At 57.1% G+C, this 21,399-nt stretch overlaps 1 protein-coding gene across 6 annotated transcripts; it reads left to right on the top strand.

Annotated features, from left to right (window-relative positions):
- Window positions 1–2,837: 2,837 nt before the first annotated feature.
- On the top strand, window positions 2,838–21,341 carry PRPF40B (pre-mRNA processing factor 40B). Of its 6 annotated transcripts, XM_075551736.1 has the most exons (26): window positions 2,838–2,961; window positions 8,084–8,164; window positions 8,880–9,023; window positions 9,308–9,373; window positions 9,982–10,009; window positions 10,237–10,262; window positions 10,396–10,506; window positions 10,759–10,879; window positions 10,969–10,993; window positions 11,149–11,316; window positions 11,557–11,686; window positions 11,766–11,830; window positions 12,213–12,377; window positions 12,473–12,581; window positions 12,893–13,043; window positions 13,663–13,796; window positions 14,407–14,521; window positions 14,669–14,760; window positions 18,962–19,078; window positions 19,230–19,367; window positions 19,577–19,672; window positions 19,833–19,919; window positions 20,014–20,191; window positions 20,406–20,467; window positions 20,551–20,700; window positions 20,800–21,341. In XM_075551736.1, exons 1-26 carry the CDS (start codon window positions 2,959–2,961, stop codon window positions 20,890–20,892), a joined length of 2,655 nt encoding a protein of 884 aa, XP_075407851.1. In that variant the 5' UTR covers window positions 2,838–2,958; the 3' UTR covers window positions 20,893–21,341. The 6 variants fall into 6 exon arrangements, with proteins under 6 accessions (XP_075407851.1, XP_075407849.1, XP_075407847.1 ...); XM_075551734.1 differs by having other exon boundaries at window positions 20,551–21,341; XM_075551732.1 differs by having other exon boundaries at window positions 14,407–14,760.
- The last annotated feature ends 58 nt before the right edge of the window (window positions 21,342–21,399 follow it).

The raw sequence follows: 21,399 nt of genomic DNA, 5'->3' as shown, positions 1-21,399 counted from the left end.
AGTGATATTGAGGGGAATAGCTTTTCTTTAGGAAAATGTGCGTGGGATGCACCTTCAACCCATGGACGTGAAGGTTCCCTCCACAGGACCCCTGGCCTCCCAGACTCCTTATCCCATGAATGTGGAGAGTCTGTGAGCATGCACTAGCTTCCCAGTTCTGTTTCCCCCACATCCCCCACCAGCACCACCACCACTGGGCTCCTTCTGGGGCCCTAAGGACTTGAACATGGTTTAATAGGAAGTAGCTAGGCCAATCCCCTCGGACTCTCCACTCTGTGAGGATACACAGCTATGAAGGTGAGGGCCAAAAGAAACAGCCAAAAGAGCTGACCATGATTGCTTCTGGGGAAAGGGGCCAGGCTCCGCTGTTTTTCTTCTTCTTTTTAAAAAAACCATTTTATTGGAGCTAATATAGATATTATACCATTCCATAGTTCAGTCACTTTGGACTGTACAATTGCTACCACAATAAGTTTCAAAACAGTTTCTTCTATCTGAATTCTTTAACATCAGTTCCCTTGTCTTTTCTCCCTCCCCCACTATACCCCTTCCCCCCAGGGACCCTTACTCTACTTGTCTCTCTAGGTTTGTCAAGCCTGGTTTTCAGATTCTGAGAATCATACAACAAAAATTCAAGAGGGCTACCTACAATGACAAAATATATCAGAGAAAAATCCCAATACGAAAAACAAAAAGAAAATACTGAAAACTAGATCCGGCCTGAAATGTATGGTGTGTGTGTGTACGTGTGTGAAGTGACAAGATTTTGACTGTTCCCATCAGGTTTATCATTTTGATTTCCTATAGTCATCTCTCCAATACTCTGTTTGGTAAGTAGTTTATTCGCATCCCTCAATTATGGATAGAGGGAAATCACTGGAGGCTTATTTCCTGTGTAGATTTTGTAAATGTGTCTGCTGCTTTTCTTACCTTATGCAATTATTGGACTCCTTAAAATGTTTGTATCCTATGAAATGCCTAATTAAAAAAAGAAAAACAGTTAAAGTGTAATGGGTAAAAATGTATGGAAGCGCTGAACCACTGTTTCTCTGCTTATAGTTTTCAATAATAAAATTGAAAACCCCAAGACTAGGTCTTCATTGAAAAAGACCATGGTGCACAATGTTAAGCACTGGGCTGTTACTCTGTTGGTTAACAGGTAGGCAGTCTGAACTCACCAGCTTGTGGGATACAAAAAGGCTTTTCCCCGGGTTGTCTTCCCCTAGGACCGACACTTGGTAAATGTGTCCTTGCAACACGTGGTAAGTGATTGTAGCACACTCAGAAGCAAGCTGCTTAGCTGTTACCTCCCTGAAGGCATCAGCCATCCAGAGCCATCAGACTATTGTCTGTTCCACCTTAGGTGGGGCTCACACCCTACAGAAAAGGATAGTGATTGTTTCCATGGAGAGCCCAAAGAATGTCAAACCAGCTCAAGGACAACCAAGGTTAGGCTGCCATCCTGATTCTAGGAACTGCCCATCTTGTCACGTGTGTACCCCTTATCTCTCTTCCTATTGCATGTACACCCTTAGATCATCCCCCTCCCATTGCTGTATTGCCTATGGTACAACCCCTTCCTGTGACATAGGTCGGTACCTGTAATCAGGGGAGCTTGCACGCCCCCAAGGATATATAAGCCCAGGGCAGTGGTTTGGGTTTAGTGCTGTTGCCATTGAAACCACAGGAAAATTCTCTCTCGGTAGCAGCCCCAAGAATGACTTCTGGTTTATCACTTCAATTCAAGACGTGTTGCTTTTGGTTAACAGGATCCCCGGTGGCACAGTGCACTGCTAACACACGGTCAAGAATTGGAACCACAAGCCACTTGGAGGTGAGGGCTTTTACTCCTATCAAGATTGAGTCTCAGGACCCACAGGGTGGGTTCTACTCTGTGACTCAGAATTGACTCGATAGCACTGAGTTTATTATTGTGGTTTTCCCGTGTTTTTCTCCTACCTCTCCTCTACTATGTTCTAAGGTACTTACAAGCAGGGACTCGAGTTCTTTGCATCCTAGCAAGCACCGGGCACGGAAGGCAGGCTCCGCTAAGTGCTGCTAAGTGACAGAACGGGGAAGCAGCTTTGGCGGTCTCTGGAGGGACGGGGAGCAATCTACACCACTCTTATGCCGGAGCCCTGTCAGTTACTAGCCTGTCTGCACAACAGAATAACCCTTATCAAAGACTGAGCCACTGCTGCCGGGCAGTGCACGTGGCCGGGAGTCGCGTCCTGAAGGGAGTCACTTCAGGCTCACGTGAGAAGCACGTGGACGCTCCCGGCAGGCAGAGCTTTCACCTCCTTGTTGAAAAGCAAGCCACCAACCAACCTGTTGTAAGCCCAATGCGTGGGACGATTTCTGGCATAGCACAGGTGCTCAAGAAATAGCTATGTGATGCTGGATCCATTAGAAATTACTAAACAGAACAATGCACCCCATGAAGAAGCAATTTGTGCCGAGTAACGACAGCCTGAGGCAACGATGCTACAGGGCAGCCCGAGGCCGGGTGCGGGGGCCCCGACAGAGGCCGCACCCGCCGGGCCGGGGAAGCCCGAGGACTCGGTCGGGCAGCGGCGGAGGGAAGGGCGGGAAGGCGGCCAAGGTTGAGGCGCTCTCTGAGGGACCGGCGGCGCGCTCCGCCCGCTTTGTTCCGCCGGCGCGGGCCGCCGGCCGTCAGTCAGAGCCCGGGAGCAGGCGCGCCCCGCCTCCAGGGGGCGGGCCCGGGGCCGGACAACCAGGGGGCGGGGCCTTGCTCTCCGCGCCGGGGAGGGGCGGGGCCGGGCCCGGGAGCACCGGGCCGGTTGGGGGCTCGACATTGCCGGCGGGAGCCACCGGAGCCTCGGCCAGGAAGGGGTGCCATCTCCCACTGGCCCCGCCTTCCCGGCCACCTCCTGGCCAATCAGAGCAGCTTTTACTGGCGGGTGGGCCGAGCTGGCCCAGCTGCTCGGAGGCTCTGGCATGGTAACGTCCCTGCGCGGGGGTGGAGAGGCCGGGGCGGTCCCACAGCGCCCCCTGCGGCCTGGGCCCGGCTGGGGGGGCGGAGAGGTCATGGGGGTACCCCGAGACCCCAGGGGAGGGCGAAGGAAAGGAGGTGTTAGAAAGAGGAGCGAGAGAGGGGGATGGGGCGGGGATTTGGGGGAGAAGGGGCGGGGGAGGCCATGATGGAGGATGAACGAGGTGGGGGGTGTGAGGGAATTGAGGGGGATGAGAGTTGCGGGATTGAGTGAGGAGGAGGAGGGTGGGGAGAAAAGGTGGGCTTGTAGAAAAAGATCGGGGTGGGGGATATGGAGGGGGCGGGAGCTGTGAGAACCGCGGGACAAGGGGAGAGGGGGGGGGGCACAGTTTTCCCTTGTGGAACATTTGGCATGCCACATGCCCCTCCCTCGGATCCAGTGCTTGCCCCCCGCAGGAAGCCCTCGAGTGCCCCTTAAGACCACTTGGGGACCCCTCTTCTATTTCCCTGCATTTGCAAGACATTGTCTCCTGAGGTGAGGAAGGGGCTCTGAGGAAAGAGGCCCCTGCCCCCACCCAGTTCTTGGTGGTCGAAGAGATGGGGTGCAGAGGCCCCTGGGTCCCAAACATGGCTCTGCCATCAATAAACTGTAGCCAACTGTGTGTGACCTTGGGCCAGTCACTGCCTGCCTTTCTTTGGGCCTCGATTTCTCATTGATTACTTTTTTTTTTAAATAAAAGGAAATCTGAATGCTCTCCCAGGAGCGCTTCCAAAAATGAAGTGACTCTTAAGGGAGTTAGGAATAGGGGTTCTAGGGCAAGTAAAGGAAGGGACAATAGAGATGGAGGTGGGGCCTTCAGCTGGGGCTGGAGAAAATCCCCAGGGATTTGCGGATGGGGTGGGGGGTGCACAAAGCCTGCCTTGGCCTCCTGCTGAAAGGATGGAAGGAGAGCTCTGGGAGTCAAGGAGGAGGAGGAGGTTGATTGCTAATGGAACAATGATGAAGACCAGAAGTGACATTCTGTTCTACTGAGGGTGATGGGAAGGTAGCAGGAGACAACAGGGCCACATGTAGTAAGGCAGCTGCTAACCTTGGGGAGCAGAAGGAATAAGGAGGCCGATAGAGGGGGTGGGGACTCAGAGAGCCTTAGCCAGGGAAGAAGGACTGGGCTATTGGGGCAGCAGGTAGATAACCACAGGCTTCGTGATGCCAGTTTGATTTGGTTTGGGTTTTTTAAAAATGTCTTTCTCAGCTTTCATGTCCCCATACAAGCCCTTTCAGGGGATGAGTGACACTCATCCTTTCAATAAGATCACCTGGCTGTCTGAATTAGGGCAGAAAGAAAATGGAATGAATCTGAGTGTAAGGAATGTGTATGGTGTCACAGCCCTTGCTGGGAGCTATCCTCGGGAAAGCATAGGCCTTGTGGAGGGTGTGGATTTCTAAACCTCCTCTACTGTTTAATCTCTTGGAATTTTGGGGAAGTTCCTTAATCTCTCTGAGCCTCAGTTTCTTTATCTTTACAATGGGGACTGTAACGAGCTCCTGGGTGGTTTTGAGGAATAAATGAATGTTTGACAAGGTCTTTGGTGCCTAAGTGCTTGGTACTTAATAGTTTCCAGCTGCGGCTTGTCCTTTCCATTCTGTTTCTTCTTTGCTTTTTCTCCTTTTGTTCTGAACCCTTAGTTCTGGAATGCCCCTTAGATGTGGAGAGGAATTTAATCGCTTCTTTAAGGGGGGTACAGGGGGGGTTTGGGGGTGGGGGGTGCTGCTTCCACTGGCCCAGGTGAGTGCACGATGATCAGGCAATCAGTTTTCTCTGCCCAGTCCACACGCGTGTTTCTGTCTCAACGAAAAGACAGATCTGCTGGTTGAGTTCCCTTTCCTCTAGCCATCTCTTCCTCGCGAGACTTCAGATTTCCAGCCATAGGTATCAAAGCTTGAAGTACCCGCACCGAGGGGCCAGGGTGTTTCAGAGAAGAGAGAAGCAGACACATAGCACAGGGGAAGCTTCTGCATAGTCCATGGTAATTTACATTTCTTCTGAGCTCTAGCCTCTGAGGGGAAGTGGCCAAAATAAGCCAGTGTCTGGATCCTGGCCAGCAGTCTCCATCCCACATTGGAGATGGTCATATATGGTTCATTTAATAGTATCTACAAGTTGATTCTCCCATGCCCGGAGCTGATCTCTTTCCTCAGCCACACAGACCTTCAGAGCTGCCTCTCTCAGCCTGTCCTCAGAGAATTGATACGTATGTATGTACATGGACGCACAGGCCTGCACACACATTTGTCTCTTCCAGTATAATGCAGTATGCAGAAATCTAATGACGTTAGGGGGAATTCTGCATTGTATCACAGTCGAGGTTGGAAAGGAGGACACTCAGTCTCTGACTGGAGCAGTCCCTGCTGTGGATTGCCCGAGTGGAGAGGGGCAGACCTGTCAGAAATGCCCTGCGAACATGGGCATGTCTTTCGGAGTGGTTCCTATGCAGAGCGGTTTAGCATTTATCCTGAGGGAACCCGGGTAGGAGTGTGTGTGTACGTGTGGGGGCATAGTCGTAAAGAGAGCTGCACGGAGGTGAATCGAGGCTCGTCTAGAAGAAAGTAAGACAAAATGGAATAAAAGAAACATGGGAGTAATCTGACAGTTGTAGAGGGGAGAGAGGAGGAGGGAAGCCACTGAGTCAGGAGGGGTAAACAGAAGTGTAGGGCGAATTTGCACTGCAAGGTGTTGGCTGCTACACGTGAGGTTCAGTAAGAGGCCATGGTGAGCCAGAAAATGTTGCATCTTGCTGATTTAACCATATGGGCTGCCAGGCCTAAGCTAGAATAACAACCAGACCTGCATCCTGTGGCAAGGACTCTGCTTTTAGGCGAGTAGGGCTAGTGGGCAAATTGGAACCACCCCTGGCTTGATCCCCAACCAGCAGCAGGATCTTGGACTGCACCCTCCTCACCCCCTCCTTGCTTTCTCATCTGTAAAGAGGGCTTACCTTGATGGGTCCCTCCCGGGCTGACATTCTGTCTTTCCAGACTGGCCTCTCAGCTGGTCAGCTCTGCCAAGACCATTCGGCCAACCATTGTTGCCCTGCACCTTCTATGTGCCAGTAGGAGAGGTGAGACAAAGACAAGGGGGTTCTTGGTTGTGAAAGCGAGTGAAGGCAGACAACGGTCCTGCCCTCTCCTTAGAGGGACTGCAGTCTCGTGGAGGTGACACTATTTCATTGATGCTGAGATTCACATTTGGACGTTGCTGAAGGAAGGCTGCATCTTGGAATCAATACAGGTTTTATCAGTCCCAGCACGTCTTTTTTCCAGGGCCACCGAGAAGAGTTTAGTCAGCATGAGTAAGGGGCCCTGATGAGTTCAGTGGGTTTGGAAAGGCTTTCCTGAGGAAATGATCGGCTCAGAGACAGGTAGAGGAGGGGTGTGGTGTTGAGAAGAAGGGCGCAGGCAGAGGTGGGTGACCGACAGATCAGTGTGGCTGGAACACAGAGCTGGTGTCTCAGGGTGGGTGAGGCAGGTGGGGAGCAGATCCCAGGCGGAATCTCCTTTTTTCACCCAGAGCACAGTGGGGTACCACCGAGGAAAGCAGAGAGTAACAATCTGACGGGCACCTTGAAGAACTGCTCAGGCTGCAGGTTGGAGCAGATAGGGGCAGAAGGAAAGTGGTGGGGGCTTGGACAACAGAGAAGTGGGATTCAGATCTTCAGGAGCTCAAAACAAACAGAGCTCAGTAACCGATGGATGAGGGCGAGGGAGGTATGGACGAGTGACTCACAGGTCTCTCGCCCCATGTGGGGAAACTGGGTGGACCGTGGGGCCCCACTCTGAGGGCTCTGGGAGGGTGGCCCAGGCCGTGGGAGGTTATACAGAGGCTACACCTTGCTCTTTTTTCCACTTGGTAATGTGCCTTCAAGATGCTTCCACCAGAGACGATGTGCACCCTGTCCTTTGTTATGACTACAAAACATTCCACGTTTCACGTGTGTGTGTGTATGTGTGAGGGGGCTTCAACAATGTGGGTAATTCACAGTCTCTTCATGCCACGTGTCTTTGTGATCCTGGTGAAGCTGCCTCGATTGCTCCTTGACTGGTGGTGACTCAGGCCGATTCCTATCGTTCGCTATTAAGAATAATGCTGAAGCGAACACCGGGGTCACCCGGCTTGTCACCCCTGTGGGACCGACCGACTCTAGCGTTGGGGCGGATCCTTAGAAGTGGAAGGTTCTTTATAGAAGTGTTCGGTTCATCTGTTAGTGCATTCATTATTTATTGGATGCTTGTTAATGTGCTAGGCCTTGCTGTCAGGTGCCAGGGATCCAGCTGTCAGCCGGTCATGTGGTGATCCTTGCCCTCCTGGAACGGGGTGGGGGGCAGTACACATACCCAGGCAAACACAATCACAGGCCGATTGTGTACATTCCATGAAGACATTACAAGGTGAGCTAGAGGGGATAGAGGAAGGCCCTACACTGTGCAGAACCAAGAAGGCCTTTGAGAGTGGGTCATATTTGAGCTGAGAAGAAAGGACAAGATGTGGTCAAGCCCTTAGGCTGAGGACAGAAAGACCCAGGCTCTTCTCAGCCTGCACCCACAGGACTGAGGATGGGCGGGGCAAGAGGAAGCCAGGGAGAAAGGGGAGCAGCGCTGGAGAGCTGAGGCGAGGCGGGGCATGGGGACAGGTGAGGTCAGTTAGAGGAGCAGGGAGTGAGGAGGAGAGGTCTAGTGAAGGTTTGGGCTAAGGGAGCATCTGATCTCTATGGGGGGCGGGCTGAGAGAAGGGGCCATGCCCCCCTGGAGACTTCAGAGACCTCTGTTGAGGTGTGAGGGAGCTCCAGTCTTGCCTGGGGGCAAGAGAGTGGAGGAGAGGCCAGCATCTCATCTTTTCGGAGACTTCAAAGGGATCTGGCCCAAAGAAGTACACCTTGCAGGGGCCTTCCTGCTGACTCTGGCCTGGCCGACTAGGGAGCAGCCCTGCCCAGGGCTGAGAGCTTCACTCCAGAAGGCCAGGATTTTGGGCTCTGGCCCTCCCTCTGCCCTCCGCGCCCCTTTCTCACCCACCCCTTCTGCACCAGTCCATCTCTGCCCGTCCTGGGTCCTATGACTTTTCTCTCCCTCAACAGTCGGTTCCCGATTCTGGTCCCCGACCCCCAGCAGCGCCTGCCCCCTTCCCACCGGGGCCCCCCATGATGCCACCACCCTTCGTAAGTTTCATGTCTTTCACTGGGTCTGGCTTTTCCAGTCTGCACCCCCCAGCTCCCCAGCCCCTTGCCACTGCTGCCCTGCCAGCCCGGGGTGCCCCGAATACCCTTCTGCTGCCCCGGGAAGAGGGATGGTTCCTCCTGGGCCTGAGTGGGGAGAGCTGGCAGGTTTTCTGTCTGTAACCTTGACACCCCCCCCCTTGTGCCTTTTTGTCCTTGGGATGCACGGGGCTGGAGGGTGGGTAGAAGAAGTGGACAGGAACAGACCCGGTGAGGGACAGGACAGGGGCGGTGGTCATTCTCGTTCACCGCTCCTTCTCTGTGCTCTTAATTGGGCCACACGAGTCCAGCTGGAGCAGCATTGGTGGTCACACAGCTGGAGGAACGGGCATGGGAGGCCTTGCATACCTGCCTTTTGCCCCTTCATCTGAGAGGCCCAGTGTGGGGACAGTTGCTGGAGAGTCAGCGCCTGCTAGCTGCGGTCTGGTGGCCGCTCCCCTGCCCTTGTCCCTCCGCCCGCCCCCTGCCTCACAAGAAGCTGTGTGCTGGCCTCTTAGATCCAACCTGTCTTGGTGGTGAGGAGGGAGGCAGTGTCCTGACTACAGCCACTGAGTTATCCTGAGCCGAGTCCGGGGCATGGGAGGCAGGTGGGCATTTTTCAGAGGGGTCCAAGACGGCATCTTCTCTGCTCAGTGTCTCTTCCCTTCCTCGTTTCCAGATGCCCCCTCCAGGGGTGCCCCCGCCCTTCCCTCCAATGGGCCTACCCCCTATGAGTCAGAGACCACCAGCCATTCCCCCCATGCCACCTGGCATCATGCCCCCCATGCTTCCACCAATGGGGGCACCACCACCACTCACACAGGTAATCCTCCCCTAACCCCCTCAGGGCCTGTCAACATCGGTGGGTAGAGATGAGTGGGACAGAGCCTCCACCCCCGAGGGGGCCGGCGGGGAAAGCTGGGAGGGGACTCTGGGGGCCAGGCCCTTGTGCATGTGTCTGCTGAAGCCTGAAGGCATCCCCTAGTGAGGGTCAAGACCCCAAAGGGATCTCTGAGGAGCCCCCGGGCGCCCTGATTGACAGGAGCCCTGCCCAGCCTGCGCCTGCCCTGACCTCAGTAGCTAGGTCTGTCTTCTCTATATCCATAGATACCAGGAATGGTCCCTCCAATGATGCCAGGAATGCTGATGCCCGCGGTACCCGTCACCACCGCGGTAAGCGTGGTGACCGTCTAGCAGCACGCCCTGTCCTGCAGCCTGGGGGCCTGACTTGGAGTACGGGAGGAAATGGCTGCCATTGGTCCCTCTGCTTATCTGACCGCCCCTGGTCCCCAAGTGCTCCGGCTGGGCACTTGGCCCGGCCACCTCCCCACTCATTTCCAGAAGTCTCTCTTATTGCCATACCCCCATCTGTGCCCCAATCCCTGCCGCACACGCCTGATCTGCCCCCAGGGGTGCTCTCTCTGGATGTAGGGACCCAGTCCTTCCTTTGCTTCTTCTTGGTCTCTGGAGGATACCTGGTCCCCGAGCGCTCTCAGTGCCTTCTTGGGCTGTTGCTCAGTGCAGAAACCAGGGAGGGCATAGACAGCGATGCCCGCTGTAGAAGGCAGAGCCGACTCTACAGAGTCCTTTGACGTGGGGCTGCCACGTGAACTCCCAGACTCTGAGGGTGGGGTGGGCAGAGGACATCTGTTATGGAGCAGAGATCCATGGGAGCCAGGACACACGGATCCTGGCCTGGCCGCCTTCTCTGTCCCCACGGCCTGGGTCCTGGGGCCCACTGGGCTTGGCCCCAACCCTTCCCCCTCCTCTTTCTTCGGCAGACGGCTCCAGGTGTGGACACCGCCAGCTGTGAGTCTTCTGGGGCCTGCTCCCCTCAGGCTCGGAGGTTGGGGGGCTCAGGGGAGAGGGGACCGCGGACTGGAGCCTGTCCTGGACCGTGCCTGCTGGGATGCCAGGGAGCCTGGGGTGTTGATGGGGCCAGGGGCTGTTTACTGGGAAGGGACATGGGAGGACAACGGGGATGAGATGGAGCTGGAGAAAGGACTTAGTGTGTATCCTTTGACTTTTTCCTCTAGCTGCTGTGGCTGGGACCGGTCCCCTGGTGAGTGCTTCTAGTTGAGCAGTTTTTGGGGTGGAAGGCTGAGAGGGGGGCAAGGCGGCTGGTGATGATGCTTGAGGGCTGGGAAGGAGAGCCTTTGGAAAAGGACCTTGACCATGGTTCTGTGCCCCTCCAGAGGGCCCTGTGGAGCGAGCATGTGGCCCCTGATGGGCGCATCTACTACTACAATGCTGACGACAAGCAGTCCGTGTGGGAGAAGCCCAGCGTGCTCAAGTCCAAGGCCGAGGTCCTGCTCGGACTGCCCTGACCCTTCCTCGTCCTTGGCTGCCCCGATCTCGCTGATCTTGAGACCTCTGACTGTCCCCCAGTCTCTGGACTGTTGACCTAGGGTCTCAGGAAGCCTATCTTCCCACAGATTAAGCCAGGCCAGGTGGCAGCTAAAGACCCTCTTGTCCACCTTTCCACTGGTTCTTCTTAGCTCCCCCAAGGTCGCTGGCCCTGCCCAGCCCACTGACATCCCCTGACCTTCCTCCTGCAGTTGCTGCTCTCCCAGTGCCCCTGGAAAGAGTACAAGTCAGACACAGGCAAACCGTACTACTACAACAACCAGAGTAAAGAGTCCCGCTGGACCCGGCCCAAGGACCTGGACGAGCTGGAGGGTGAGAGGACCTGGGGGCATGAGGGTCTGGGGATGCTCTGAGGGCCCCGGCTGCCTGGGGACTGACCATGCTCTCTTTTTCCATTGCAGCTTTAGTCAAACAAGAGTCTGCAGGGTGAGTGGCCCCCCTGTCCATCTGGGTAACCGTCTCTCCGCTTCTCTGGGGAGCGGTTTGCCTTGACCCCAGTCTTCCCCAGGGTGGAGAGCCCCATCCCCTGACCTCTCTGTCTTTGCTCCACTCCCGGACACTGCCCACTGGCTCCCCCATAGGAAGCAGCAGCCGCAGCCACCCCAGCCCCAGCCTGACCCCCCACCTGTGCCTCCTGGCCCCACCCCAACGACCTTGGGCCTCATGGAACCTGAGCCAGGTGGGAGTGAAGACTGTGACGTGTCCGAAGCTGTGCAGCCCCCGGAGCACCCAGAGGAGAGTCCCAGCAGGTGAGGCCTGCCCCATGGCGGCATCCTGAGTGCTGGCCTCAGGCCCCCAGCCCTGAGCCTGGCTCTGGGCTGGACCTTCACCAGGCTGCTCAGGGGGGAGGGCTGTGGTGTCTGGTGTGACCGCTGGAGGGTGGATGAGGCAGCTCTGGGAAGCCAGGGGGATGGTGCTGCTGAGAGTGCAAGGCCCTGGAAGCTTTAGGAACTAGGGGGCCCTGTGGCTGAGTCCCCTCTGCCCCCTAGTTCTGCTGGACAGCATCAGCCTCCACAGCAGGAAGAGGAGGAATCGAAGCCAGAACTAGAGAGGTCTGGCCTCAGTTGGAGCAACCGGGAGAAGGCAAAGCAGGCATTCAAGGAGCTGCTGAGGGACAAGGTGCTGGCTGGGTGGGGTTCCCGGGGAGGCCTGAGGACCGGAAGTGGGCGAGCCGTGACCACTACCTGTTCCCTTCCAGGCTGTCCCCTCCAACGCCTCGTGGGAACAGGCCATGAAGATGGTGGTCACTGACCCCCGTTACAGGTAGGCCTGGGCACAGGGAGCCATACCCGTCTAGCCCTCTTCATATGAGCAGCCAGAGCAGGGAGCCCCGGGCCAGACTGGGCTGGTGGTGCCCCAGAAAGACAAGGGAGAGGGAGGTTCTGACAGGAGACTTCAATAAATGGTTGATAAATGGAATTGAATGGATTTCATTGGGGCAAGTGGAGGCTGTTTGGGGCAGACCTGACTGACCCAAGACCCTCACTCACACCCCAGGGGTCTGTCCTGCCTCCCTGTCCCTTGGGAGCCCCTGCAACTCCACCCTGCCCATGCATAGACCCTCCCTCAGCTCTGTGGAGACCCAGCCCCACGCAGTGGGCTGATTCGGTCTGTCCGCGCCGCGGCCTCACCCACTTCTCTGCAGTGCCTTGCCCAAACTGAGTGAGAAAAAGCAGGCATTCAATGCCTACAAGGCTCAGCGGGAGAAAGAGGAGAAGGAGGAGGCCCGGCTGCGGGCCAAGGAGGCCAAGCAGACGCTGCAGCATTTCCTGGAGCAGCATGAGCGGATGACCTCCACCACCCGCTACCGGTCAGGGGGCTGCGGGGGGTGGGGGTCGGGGGTGAGTGGGCGGGGCCTGGCTGGCGACCCGCCTCCTGACCACTCACAGCGCATGTGTTTCACAGGCGGGCAGAACAGACCTTCGGGGAGCTAGAGGTCTGGGCTGTGGTCCCCGAGAGGGACCGGAAAGAGGTTTATGATGATGTCCTCTTCTTCCTGGCCAAGAAGGAGAAGGTAACGGCCGCCGGGGCCAGAGCCGCGAGTGTCCATCTGCTCTGGCGTCCTTGCTTGCTTTAGGTCCCGGTTAGTCGCTCCTCGGGTCCATGGGAGCTCCTGTCCATGGGAACCTGCGTGGCATTTGCCCATAACCCGAGGTGGGGTGGGGCTGTCACCTGGGTTCCCTCCTCCTGCTAGGGCTGTGAAAGCCTGGAACGCAGGGCTCTCCCGGGAGTGCGTGGTTTACCTTAGCTCCTCGCCTGCCGGGCAGCACCCCCAGCCCCCAGCAGCTCCACAGACCTGCCTCACCCCGGTCCCTGACTCCCTAGGAGCAGGCCAAGCAGCTGAGGCGCCGCAACATCCAGGCCCTGAAGACCATCCTGGATGGCATGAGCAGTGTCAGCTTCCAAACCACGTGGTCTCAGGCCCAGCAGTACCTCATGGACAACCCCAGCTTTGCCCAGGACCATCAACTGCAGAGTAAGCCTGGGTCTCCATGCACACCTGCCCCTTCCCTGCCCTCACACACTTCCCCTGCACCTCCTGCCCATCTGGAGAACCCAGAGGATTTCCATGCAGGGCCTCCCCCTGGTCCCCCAGCACTCACTCATCTCTGGTACCTCTGAATTCCGGGGCTGGGTCCAGGATCCCCCTCCCTCTGGAGGGAGACCGCGGAGCAGACTCAGAAGACATGAGTTGATGAGGATTTTCCCGGCTCATGTGACTGTGGTCTTACACTGCCATAGCACTGAGGACATTAACCGACCACGTGATGTTCCAAGAAGCTATTGTTCACCCACAAACACACACGAGTGATCACAGAAAGTGATTCCATTAGTTGTGTGCAGTCTCGGGCCCTGAGATAACTGGCTTCCTGTGAAGAATTCCAGTTCAGCAAGGGCTGAATACTGGTTAAATTTGCCTTGCACAATCAGTCATCCCCTCTCAAGACCACCCTGCTCCTATGGCCTCTCCTTCCCATTTCCACCCTCTGGGCGTCCCTGGCATGTGCAGGGGCAGTGTCTGAGGAGCACCGGGGGTGCTGGGGTCTGACAGGGTATCCCGAGGGGGCAGTCCCCCTGACTCCTCCCTGTGGTAGACATGGACAAGGAAGATGCGCTCATCTGCTTTGAGGAGCACATCCGAGCTTTGGAGAGGGAGGAGGAGGAGGAGAGGGAGCGGGCCCGGCTGCGAGAGCGGCGCCAGCAGCGCAAGAACCGGGAGGCCTTCCAGGTACCTTTGCTGCCCTTGTAGACAGGAGCTCGTTCTACCCAGAGCATGTCGTCCTGATGCGGTGGGCTGTGATCTGTCAAGGTCAGCAGTTCAAAACCACCAGTGGTTCGGAGGGAGAAAGACGGGTCTTTCTACTCCAGTAAAGAGTTAGAGTCTTGGACACTCACAGGGGACAGTTCTACCCTGTCCTGTAGGGTCGCGATGAGTCAGCATCAACTCATGGCCCTGAGATGTTGCCTTCCTTCAGGCTGGAGCTACCCTGCTAGGGAGACTAGGTTCTGGCACTACCCAGAAACCACCAGCAGAGGGCATCCTAAGCATGGCCTGGCAGCTAGACCATAGTTCTTTCCTTTTGGTGTGAGGGCCCCAGGGCAGCTTATATTCCTGGTTGGGGTGGCAGGCTGCAGTTTCTTGCCCTCCCCTGGCTGGCTCCTCCTGGTTTATTTCGTCGATTCCTCTCTGCCTGTCTGCACGCCCCTGTTGCTTTGGGGCTCCCAGCCTCAGTTCGCCTTCACCACCTCCCCGGGCTGCACCCCCTCGGGTGGCCCCGCTATCCTCCCATGCTGCTCGCTCCTGCCTCACACTCCTGTAACTGCCTCTGCCTGCCCAGACCTTCCTGGACGAGCTGCACGAGACAGGGCAGCTGCACTCCATGTCCACCTGGATGGAGCTGTACCCAGCGGTCAGCACTGATGTCCGCTTTGCCAACATGCTGGGCCAGCCGGGTAAGGCAGCCGGGCCCCCCCATCTTCGGCCTGGCTTCCGGTCCCGCTGGCCTCTCGGCACCCCCACTCCCCGGGCCTGTCCTCGACCCCACCCCGGGCCTTGGGAAGCTGCCGCCCGCCAGGCCCCCTTCCCTCCCTCCTCCACAGGCTCCACCCCTCTGGACTTGTTCAAGTTCTATGTGGAGGAGTTGAAGGCCCGCTTCCATGATGAAAAGAAGATCATTAAGGACATTCTTAAGGTGAGGGCGGCCTGGTGAAGGTGGGTGCGGGCTGAAGGAGCGTCCCAGCTCAGACCCGCACCTGTCTGCTGTGATTCGTTATTAGATGCCAATCAGAGGCCCCCTGCTGACTCGTCCCCCCACTCGGAGGCTCCCTCCCCCCAGGACAGGCTGCTCTGTCGGGTTTACAAGGAGTCTTTACAGAGGCAGGCTGTCACCGCTTTCCCCTAGAGGGGCTGGCAGTTTTGAACCCGTTGACCTTGGTCCAAAGCTGAGCACTTTAACCACGTTGCCCCAGGACTCCAGTGCCCTATGCACTGGGCGTGTCTGCCTGCAGGGAGCTCAGGTCTTGTAGGAAGATCGACGTGAAAGTGCCATGCGGAGAGCGGGGGCTGAGTGTTACTGTGGACATGGGCCAGGGCACTGACAAGGAGCTGCTCCTTCTGGAGGCTGGGGTAGGCGGTGTGGGCACAGCCAGCAAAAGGCGAGGGGTGGGAGCAGCCTGAAGCGCAGCTAGTGCGTGCTGGGAGCCCATGGGGGTGTGCCCCTGGCCGACAGTGTGGTCGAGCCATTTGGAATTCATTGCTAACATTTTTAAAATCAAGAAATTCCACTTGAAATCCGGATTCATCGATCTTTTCTTGAGATTCGGGATTCTAGCTGCCATGGGCTGGTTTTTTGGTGCTTTTTTGTTTTGCTTTTAAATGTTTCATTGTGAGTTAGGGCACAGTTTATAGATCCGTTTCACACTCAACAGCTCGTACGCATGCTGCTTCGTCCCCTCCGCGTGCCCCGTTTATGCCTCTGCGCTGGGCCAGATGGGCAAGGCGTTTGGTGCCAAGCTGAGGGCCTACCTGCCCTGTTGGAAGGGGCTACCCTCCTTGTCACTCTGTGGCCTCCCTGACACTGAAGCACGGGCCAGCTGCCACTTGCTGCTGGGGAAATACGGCTCACTGTCCATGCTCATCAAAGGAGGCGAGTGAGTGAATGAGAGACTTGTGCTTCCCAAGAACCATATGTCTTTGAGGAAGTGAAGAACGTTCTGGTGCATTTGATGAGATCCTGTAGCACAGCTGTTCAGAGCAGGACTCCTGGGCCAGACTGCCCACTTACTAGCTGTGTGACCATGGATAGTTACTGAACCAGTTTCCCATTGTCCTGAAAATGGGAAGTTTCCCCACCAAAACATACTAAATTCAGAGGCGTGAAAGGGGTCTAGGAACATAACCTAGAAATGCCACACCGCACACAGAATATTTGATTACAATCTCTTGCATTTTTAATGAACCGTATATACTTGTGTATAAGCTGAGTTTTTTCAGCACATTTTTAATGCAGTTTTTGTGGTAAAATGCCTCCGCTGATATTTAGGTGGGCTTCTACTCGAGTATGTACGGAATACGTGATAGTTTCGGATTACTTCCTCCTAGGTAAGTTGTAGCCTATTGCCCTGGAGTTGCCTTGGTTTCTTGAATCACAGGCCCTAGTTTGGAAGCTGAGATTGGTTCTAACACACCTAGACTATTAACTAACAAGCGTGGAGTTTTATCTTGCAAGTAGCTGAGAGCCAGTGGGGACTGTAGAGCAGTACCTCACAGAAGAGGCTGTTTACATCCTTCCAGGGGAGGGTATGAAGAAGCCACAGGTGCTGGCAGGGATAATGGCAAGCATTCCAATACTGGAGCTTACACTGGCATCTTCTGATACCCCCAAACCTCTCCCTGGCTGTTGGGGCTCTGTGCTAGAACACTGAGCAGCCTGGGTGCCAGAGGCTGGGTTAGAGGTGGAGCGGGGAGCAGGGAAGGACGCTGTGAGACTTGCAGGAGACCATGTGGGAGCCAAGGTCGGCCTGAGCCCAGGCACGGACAGTGGAGGTGGCAGATGGGAGAGCTGTAGCATCCAAGTGCCGTTTCTGAGACCTGCTTCCTGAGTGACGTCTTATGACAAGCCAGGGAGCAGGAGCCCTATGCCCTCCTTCTTTCCCAGCAGAGTTCTTGAAACAGCAGCTCACTGTTATATATATGGAGATTCTGCATGAGATTTTTAATGAAAAAGGTTTCTGCTGCAGAAAAGTTTAAGCCAGTGGAACAGAACCACTGCGAGAGGAGTTGGTGGCTTGTTTTGTGAAACCGAGAGGAAGGAAGGAGAGCCCCAGAGTGGATGAGGGCATTGCTGGTTAAGGGGTGAGCAGGAAGACCAGGTCTGCAGACAAGAGGAATCCATTGGGAATGGTCAAAGGCAACCGGGAAGGGAGGAAGAAAACAAAGCCTGCTCTTTGAATCGGGAGATCTTGTAACATGGAAGGAGCCAGTCCCATGATGGTTGGGCAGCTCACATGCAGCCATCGAGGGGCTGGTTCTGCTCAGGGCCGGCTGCGGCCCTCTCCTCGCTGAGGCCTACCTCTCCATGCCACCAAGAAAGAAACTGTAGAAAAGTCCCCTCCCCGCTCACCCTCCGGAGCTCCCTGTGGTCACCACCAGCCAGGCGGACTGTCATGCTGCCTTTCATCCCAGAGGATATTGGATAGCCTTGGACTTGGCTAATGCAGGTCTGGGCCTGGGAGGACCTTGGGGTGGGGGCTGACAGGATGTGGATTGTCAGGGTTGCTGCTGAACTTGAAGGGTCTGTGAGGAGTCAGGCTGGTCAGGTCTGGAAACCAGGAGGGAGGTGGGCGAGGAATAGCGTGCTGGGAGCCTATGGGGCCGGTGGTGAAGCAGGCCTGAGCGCTGTTCTCCGGGGTATGTGCACACGGGAAGGAGTGTGGGAAGAGGTCAGAGAAGGGAGGGTTAAGGAAACTGCAGAGGCCAGCGGTTAAGCATAGTGAGAACGGAAAGGGATCCCCGGGTTGGTTGTCAGCACAGGAGCCGCTTTAGGGAGCAATGTGGAACAGGATTAAGTCTGCTGACTCCGCTCCCTCCCGGCTCAGGGAACTTAGCAGGACTCTGGGTCCCCTTCTCTGTAAAATGGGTTGAGGATGAGACACTTACTAAGCACCTTGCTTATAAGCCCAAACCAATCCACCAGCCAGTCAGTCCTGACTCATAGCTACCCTATAGGACCGAGTAGAACTGCCGCCTAGAATTCCCGAGAGCAAATGGCCTCATCTTCCCCCTGGGGGTTGGTTCATGGACTTGAACCACTGGCTTTGTGGTTAGTGGCCCCACTCATATCCCACGGCACCTCCAGGATGCCTTTTGCTTACAACAGGCCCCGCATGAAGTTAATGTTAACTCCTCCTCGGGGGAGTGGCAGTGGTGGTTGGCTGAGGACGGCAGGAGAGGAGGCAGGCAGGAAGGGTGGGCCAGGTTCAGGGAGGTTGCTCTTGACGGGAGGGGCTGCCATGGAGGCTGCAGTTCCCGGGGGCAGTAGGGTGGAAGATGTTGTCCAGGAACATAGGAACAGACTCCTGAGGTCAGTGGAGAGTACAGCAAGAATCAGGGCATGTGCCCCAACTGCGGGTGATGACCAGACTCAAGAGCCACCACTGTGTCCTGTCCCCAAGTTAGGTAGCTTGTTCTAAACCACTTCATCACTGGGAGGTAGGGGGCTGCTTGGAGACAAGAGGTTTTAAAGTATTGCACACCAGCTGCCCTCAGTGTCTTTCATGCAATGAGAAGTGGGATTGGGGGTGCAGTCCTTGACTTGACGTGGGGCCGGTTTCTTGCTTAGCCACTTACTAGCCATGAGACCAGGGCAATTATTTCTCTCCATCTTGGTTTCACCTTGTGTAAAATTAGGAGACTCTGACCTGTTCTTAAGTTGAGCTTCATGTAAGGATTGACGAGAGGCTGTGTAGGCAGTACTCAGCCTGGGAGCGGCTCTACTACAAAGCATCCAGTAAATCTCGGCAGAGAGCCTTGGAGAGTGACGGGTGGGGAGCTTGGGGGACCTTATGGAGCAGCAAAGGAACCGAGAGCTAGCGGTGAGACTCGGCGTCAATCAGCAGACCAAGGAGATGCAGAGGGTGACATGTGGAAAACCCTGGGTCCCCAGCCATGGAGCCCACCGACTCAGCTCCCTGGGATGGAGGTGCTCGAACCCAGGGTAGGCCCGGGGCTGCCGGTGGACGAGGAGGACCTGCACGGCTGGCCTTCAGAGGCACACTGCAGCCCCTGGACCCCTTCTGGCGGGCAGGGGCTTTTTGAATACCCAAGCAGCCTGGCCCTTGGGGTTCAGGTGGGGGTGCCCCAGCTTCCAGCTTCATGCACTGCTGCCCCCACAGGACCGGGGCTTCTGCGTGGAGGTGAACACAGCTTTTGAGGACTTCGCCCACGTCATAAGCTTTGACAAGAGGGCCGCTGCGCTGGACGCAGGCAACATCAAGCTGACCTTCAATAGTGTGAGGGGCCAGGCTGGGCTGGGCGGGCCAGGGTCATAGCGGGCCGGTTTCTAACTCTTCCCAGTGTCTCTTTCCGCTCCTCCAGTTCCAGGTCACCCCCTCCAGGCCATGGGTGCCCACTCCGTGACTGGTCTGTCCTCTCTGCCCTCAGCTGCTGGAGAAAGCCGAGGCCCGAGAGAGGGAGCGGGAGAAGGAGGAAGCGCGCAGGATGAGGCGCAGAGAAGCTGCCTTTCGAAGCATGCTGAGGCAGGCTGTGCCGGCCCTGGAGCTGGGCACTGCCTGGGAAGAGGTCAGGACTGAAGCCTGGCATCCAAACCACCCCTCGACCCTGACCTGAGGGCAGCGGTACTTCTGGACCTCTGAGGGCCCAGCATGGTCACCAGCCAAGCTGTGGGCCAGCTCCAAGCCCCCGTGCCCCGGTCCTGCCCCGTGCTCACTCGCGGCTGTGTCCGGGCCGGCTTGGGCCTGGTGGTTTCAGCAGTGCTCTCCCCGTTCAAGGTCCGAGAGCGCTTTGTGTGCGACCCAGCCTTTGAGCAGATCACCCTGGAGTCGGAGCGGATCCGGCTCTTCCGGGAGTTTCTGCAGGTGCTGGAGGTGAGATCGGCCTCCTGTCTTCAGGGCCGGTGCCCATAGGTAGCTCAGGGTCCTCTCACCCCAGGGGCCCTGGGATGGGCACAGGCCCCAGGCGGAGGGATGGAGGGAAGCCAGATGAGAGGTGCCAACTTGGGTGCCCCCTCCCTTCTCCCTCCGCCAGACTGAATGCCAGCACCTCCACACAAAAGGCCGCAAGCATGGCCGGAAGGGCAGGAAGCACCACCGCAAGCGCTCCCACTCGCCCTCGGTGAGTTGAGGGCGGGCGATGGGGGTGCCTCCTTTGGCCCTGGGCCCTCTGCCCCCAATGCCCACATTGTGCTCATGGCTGCTTGTCTGCCCAGGGCTCAGAGTCGGAAGAGGAGGAGCTGCCCCCACCGGCCTTCCGGCCCCCCAAGAGGAAGCGGCGGAACCCCTCAGAGTCTGGCTCTGAACCCTCTTCCTCACTCGACTCAGTTGAGAGTGGGGGTGCTACTCTTGGGGGACAGGGCTCCCCATCCTCACGCCTCCTCCTCGGCTCAGGTAAGCAAGAGGAGAGCACTGACCAAGGCCCAGCCGGAACAGCTTCCAGTCTGTGGCCCTGCAGACCCTGGGGAAGGAAGGAAGGGCAGGCAGGCAGGCAGGCAGACTTGCTCCAGGCTCCCCGCTCATCTGTCCGAGAGGAGCGAGGCCTGCTCTGATCCGTGGCAGAGAAGACAGCGCCCGCCCTCCTTACCAGGGACTTTTCCATCTGCAGATCCTGGCCTCCGGAAAGTCAAGAAACCAAAAAAAAAAACCAAGAAGAGAAGACACAAGTCGGTGAGTAGAGGGAGCATCCGCCAGGCGTGCGTGTATGTGCTGCTGGCCGGCACCGGGCCTAAGGGCACTCTGGGCTCTTGCAGAATAGTCCCGAGAGTGAGACAGACCCCGACGAGAAGGCTGGCAAGGAGAGTGACGAGAAGGAACAGGAGCCAGACAAGGAGCCCGAGCCCGAGCCCCGGCGGGCAGAGATCGCTCACCGCTCCCCAGGCTTTAGGGTCAAGAAGGAGAAGGTGAGGCACCGAGGCCTGGCTGCAGCCCTGCCAGCACCGGGGCTCGGCCTCCGCAGTTCTCGGCCAAGGCCTGTGGTCAGCTGGCCTTTGCTCCCACAGACAGGCTGGGACACGTCGGAGAGTGAGCTGAGCGAGGGCGAGCTGGAGCGGCGGCGGCGCACCCTCCTGCAGCAGCTGGACGACCACCAGTGACCTGCAGGCAGCCCTGGGCTCCCAGGACCCCGGCCCTGCCTGCCCCAGGCTCCTCTGCAGCCAGGCTCTGTCCACTTTTCTTAGAGAAGTCCCCACCCCGCCCCACCATGGTTGGCACCTCTCCAGGGTTGCGCTTGGTGTCCAAGGGCCCCCTCTGAGGACCAGTGCAGTCCCTGCCCTCAGCCCCAGACCAGAGCTTGGTGGGATGTGCTGTGGGTGGGCAATGCCAGTAGCTACCATGTGGGCAAGGTCTCCGTGGAGAGCGGCAGACTGGTGGACACAGCCTGGGTGTCAGAGGCAGGGCCCTCACCCTCTAGCACCAGTGCCTGCGCCTGCCCGTCCAGCCCGGGGCCCACCAGTCCTTCCTCCCCACCCCGGGGGGGGCCAGTGTATGTGTGATTGGTTTTGGTTGGTTGGTTTTTGTTTTTTTAAAAAATAATATAACGTGATCTGTGGCTCTGTCTTCTCCCTGTGCTCGTGGGGCAGACTGGGGGCTGGCCAGCTGCC

Source organism: Tenrec ecaudatus, chromosome 6 (assembly GCF_050624435.1).
Source record: "Tenrec ecaudatus isolate mTenEca1 chromosome 6, mTenEca1.hap1, whole genome shotgun sequence".
Lineage (NCBI taxonomy): Eukaryota > Metazoa > Chordata > Mammalia > Afrosoricida > Tenrecidae > Tenrec > Tenrec ecaudatus.
Note: the sequence above shows the minus strand (reverse complement) of the source record. Positions and strands in the feature narration are given on the sequence as shown.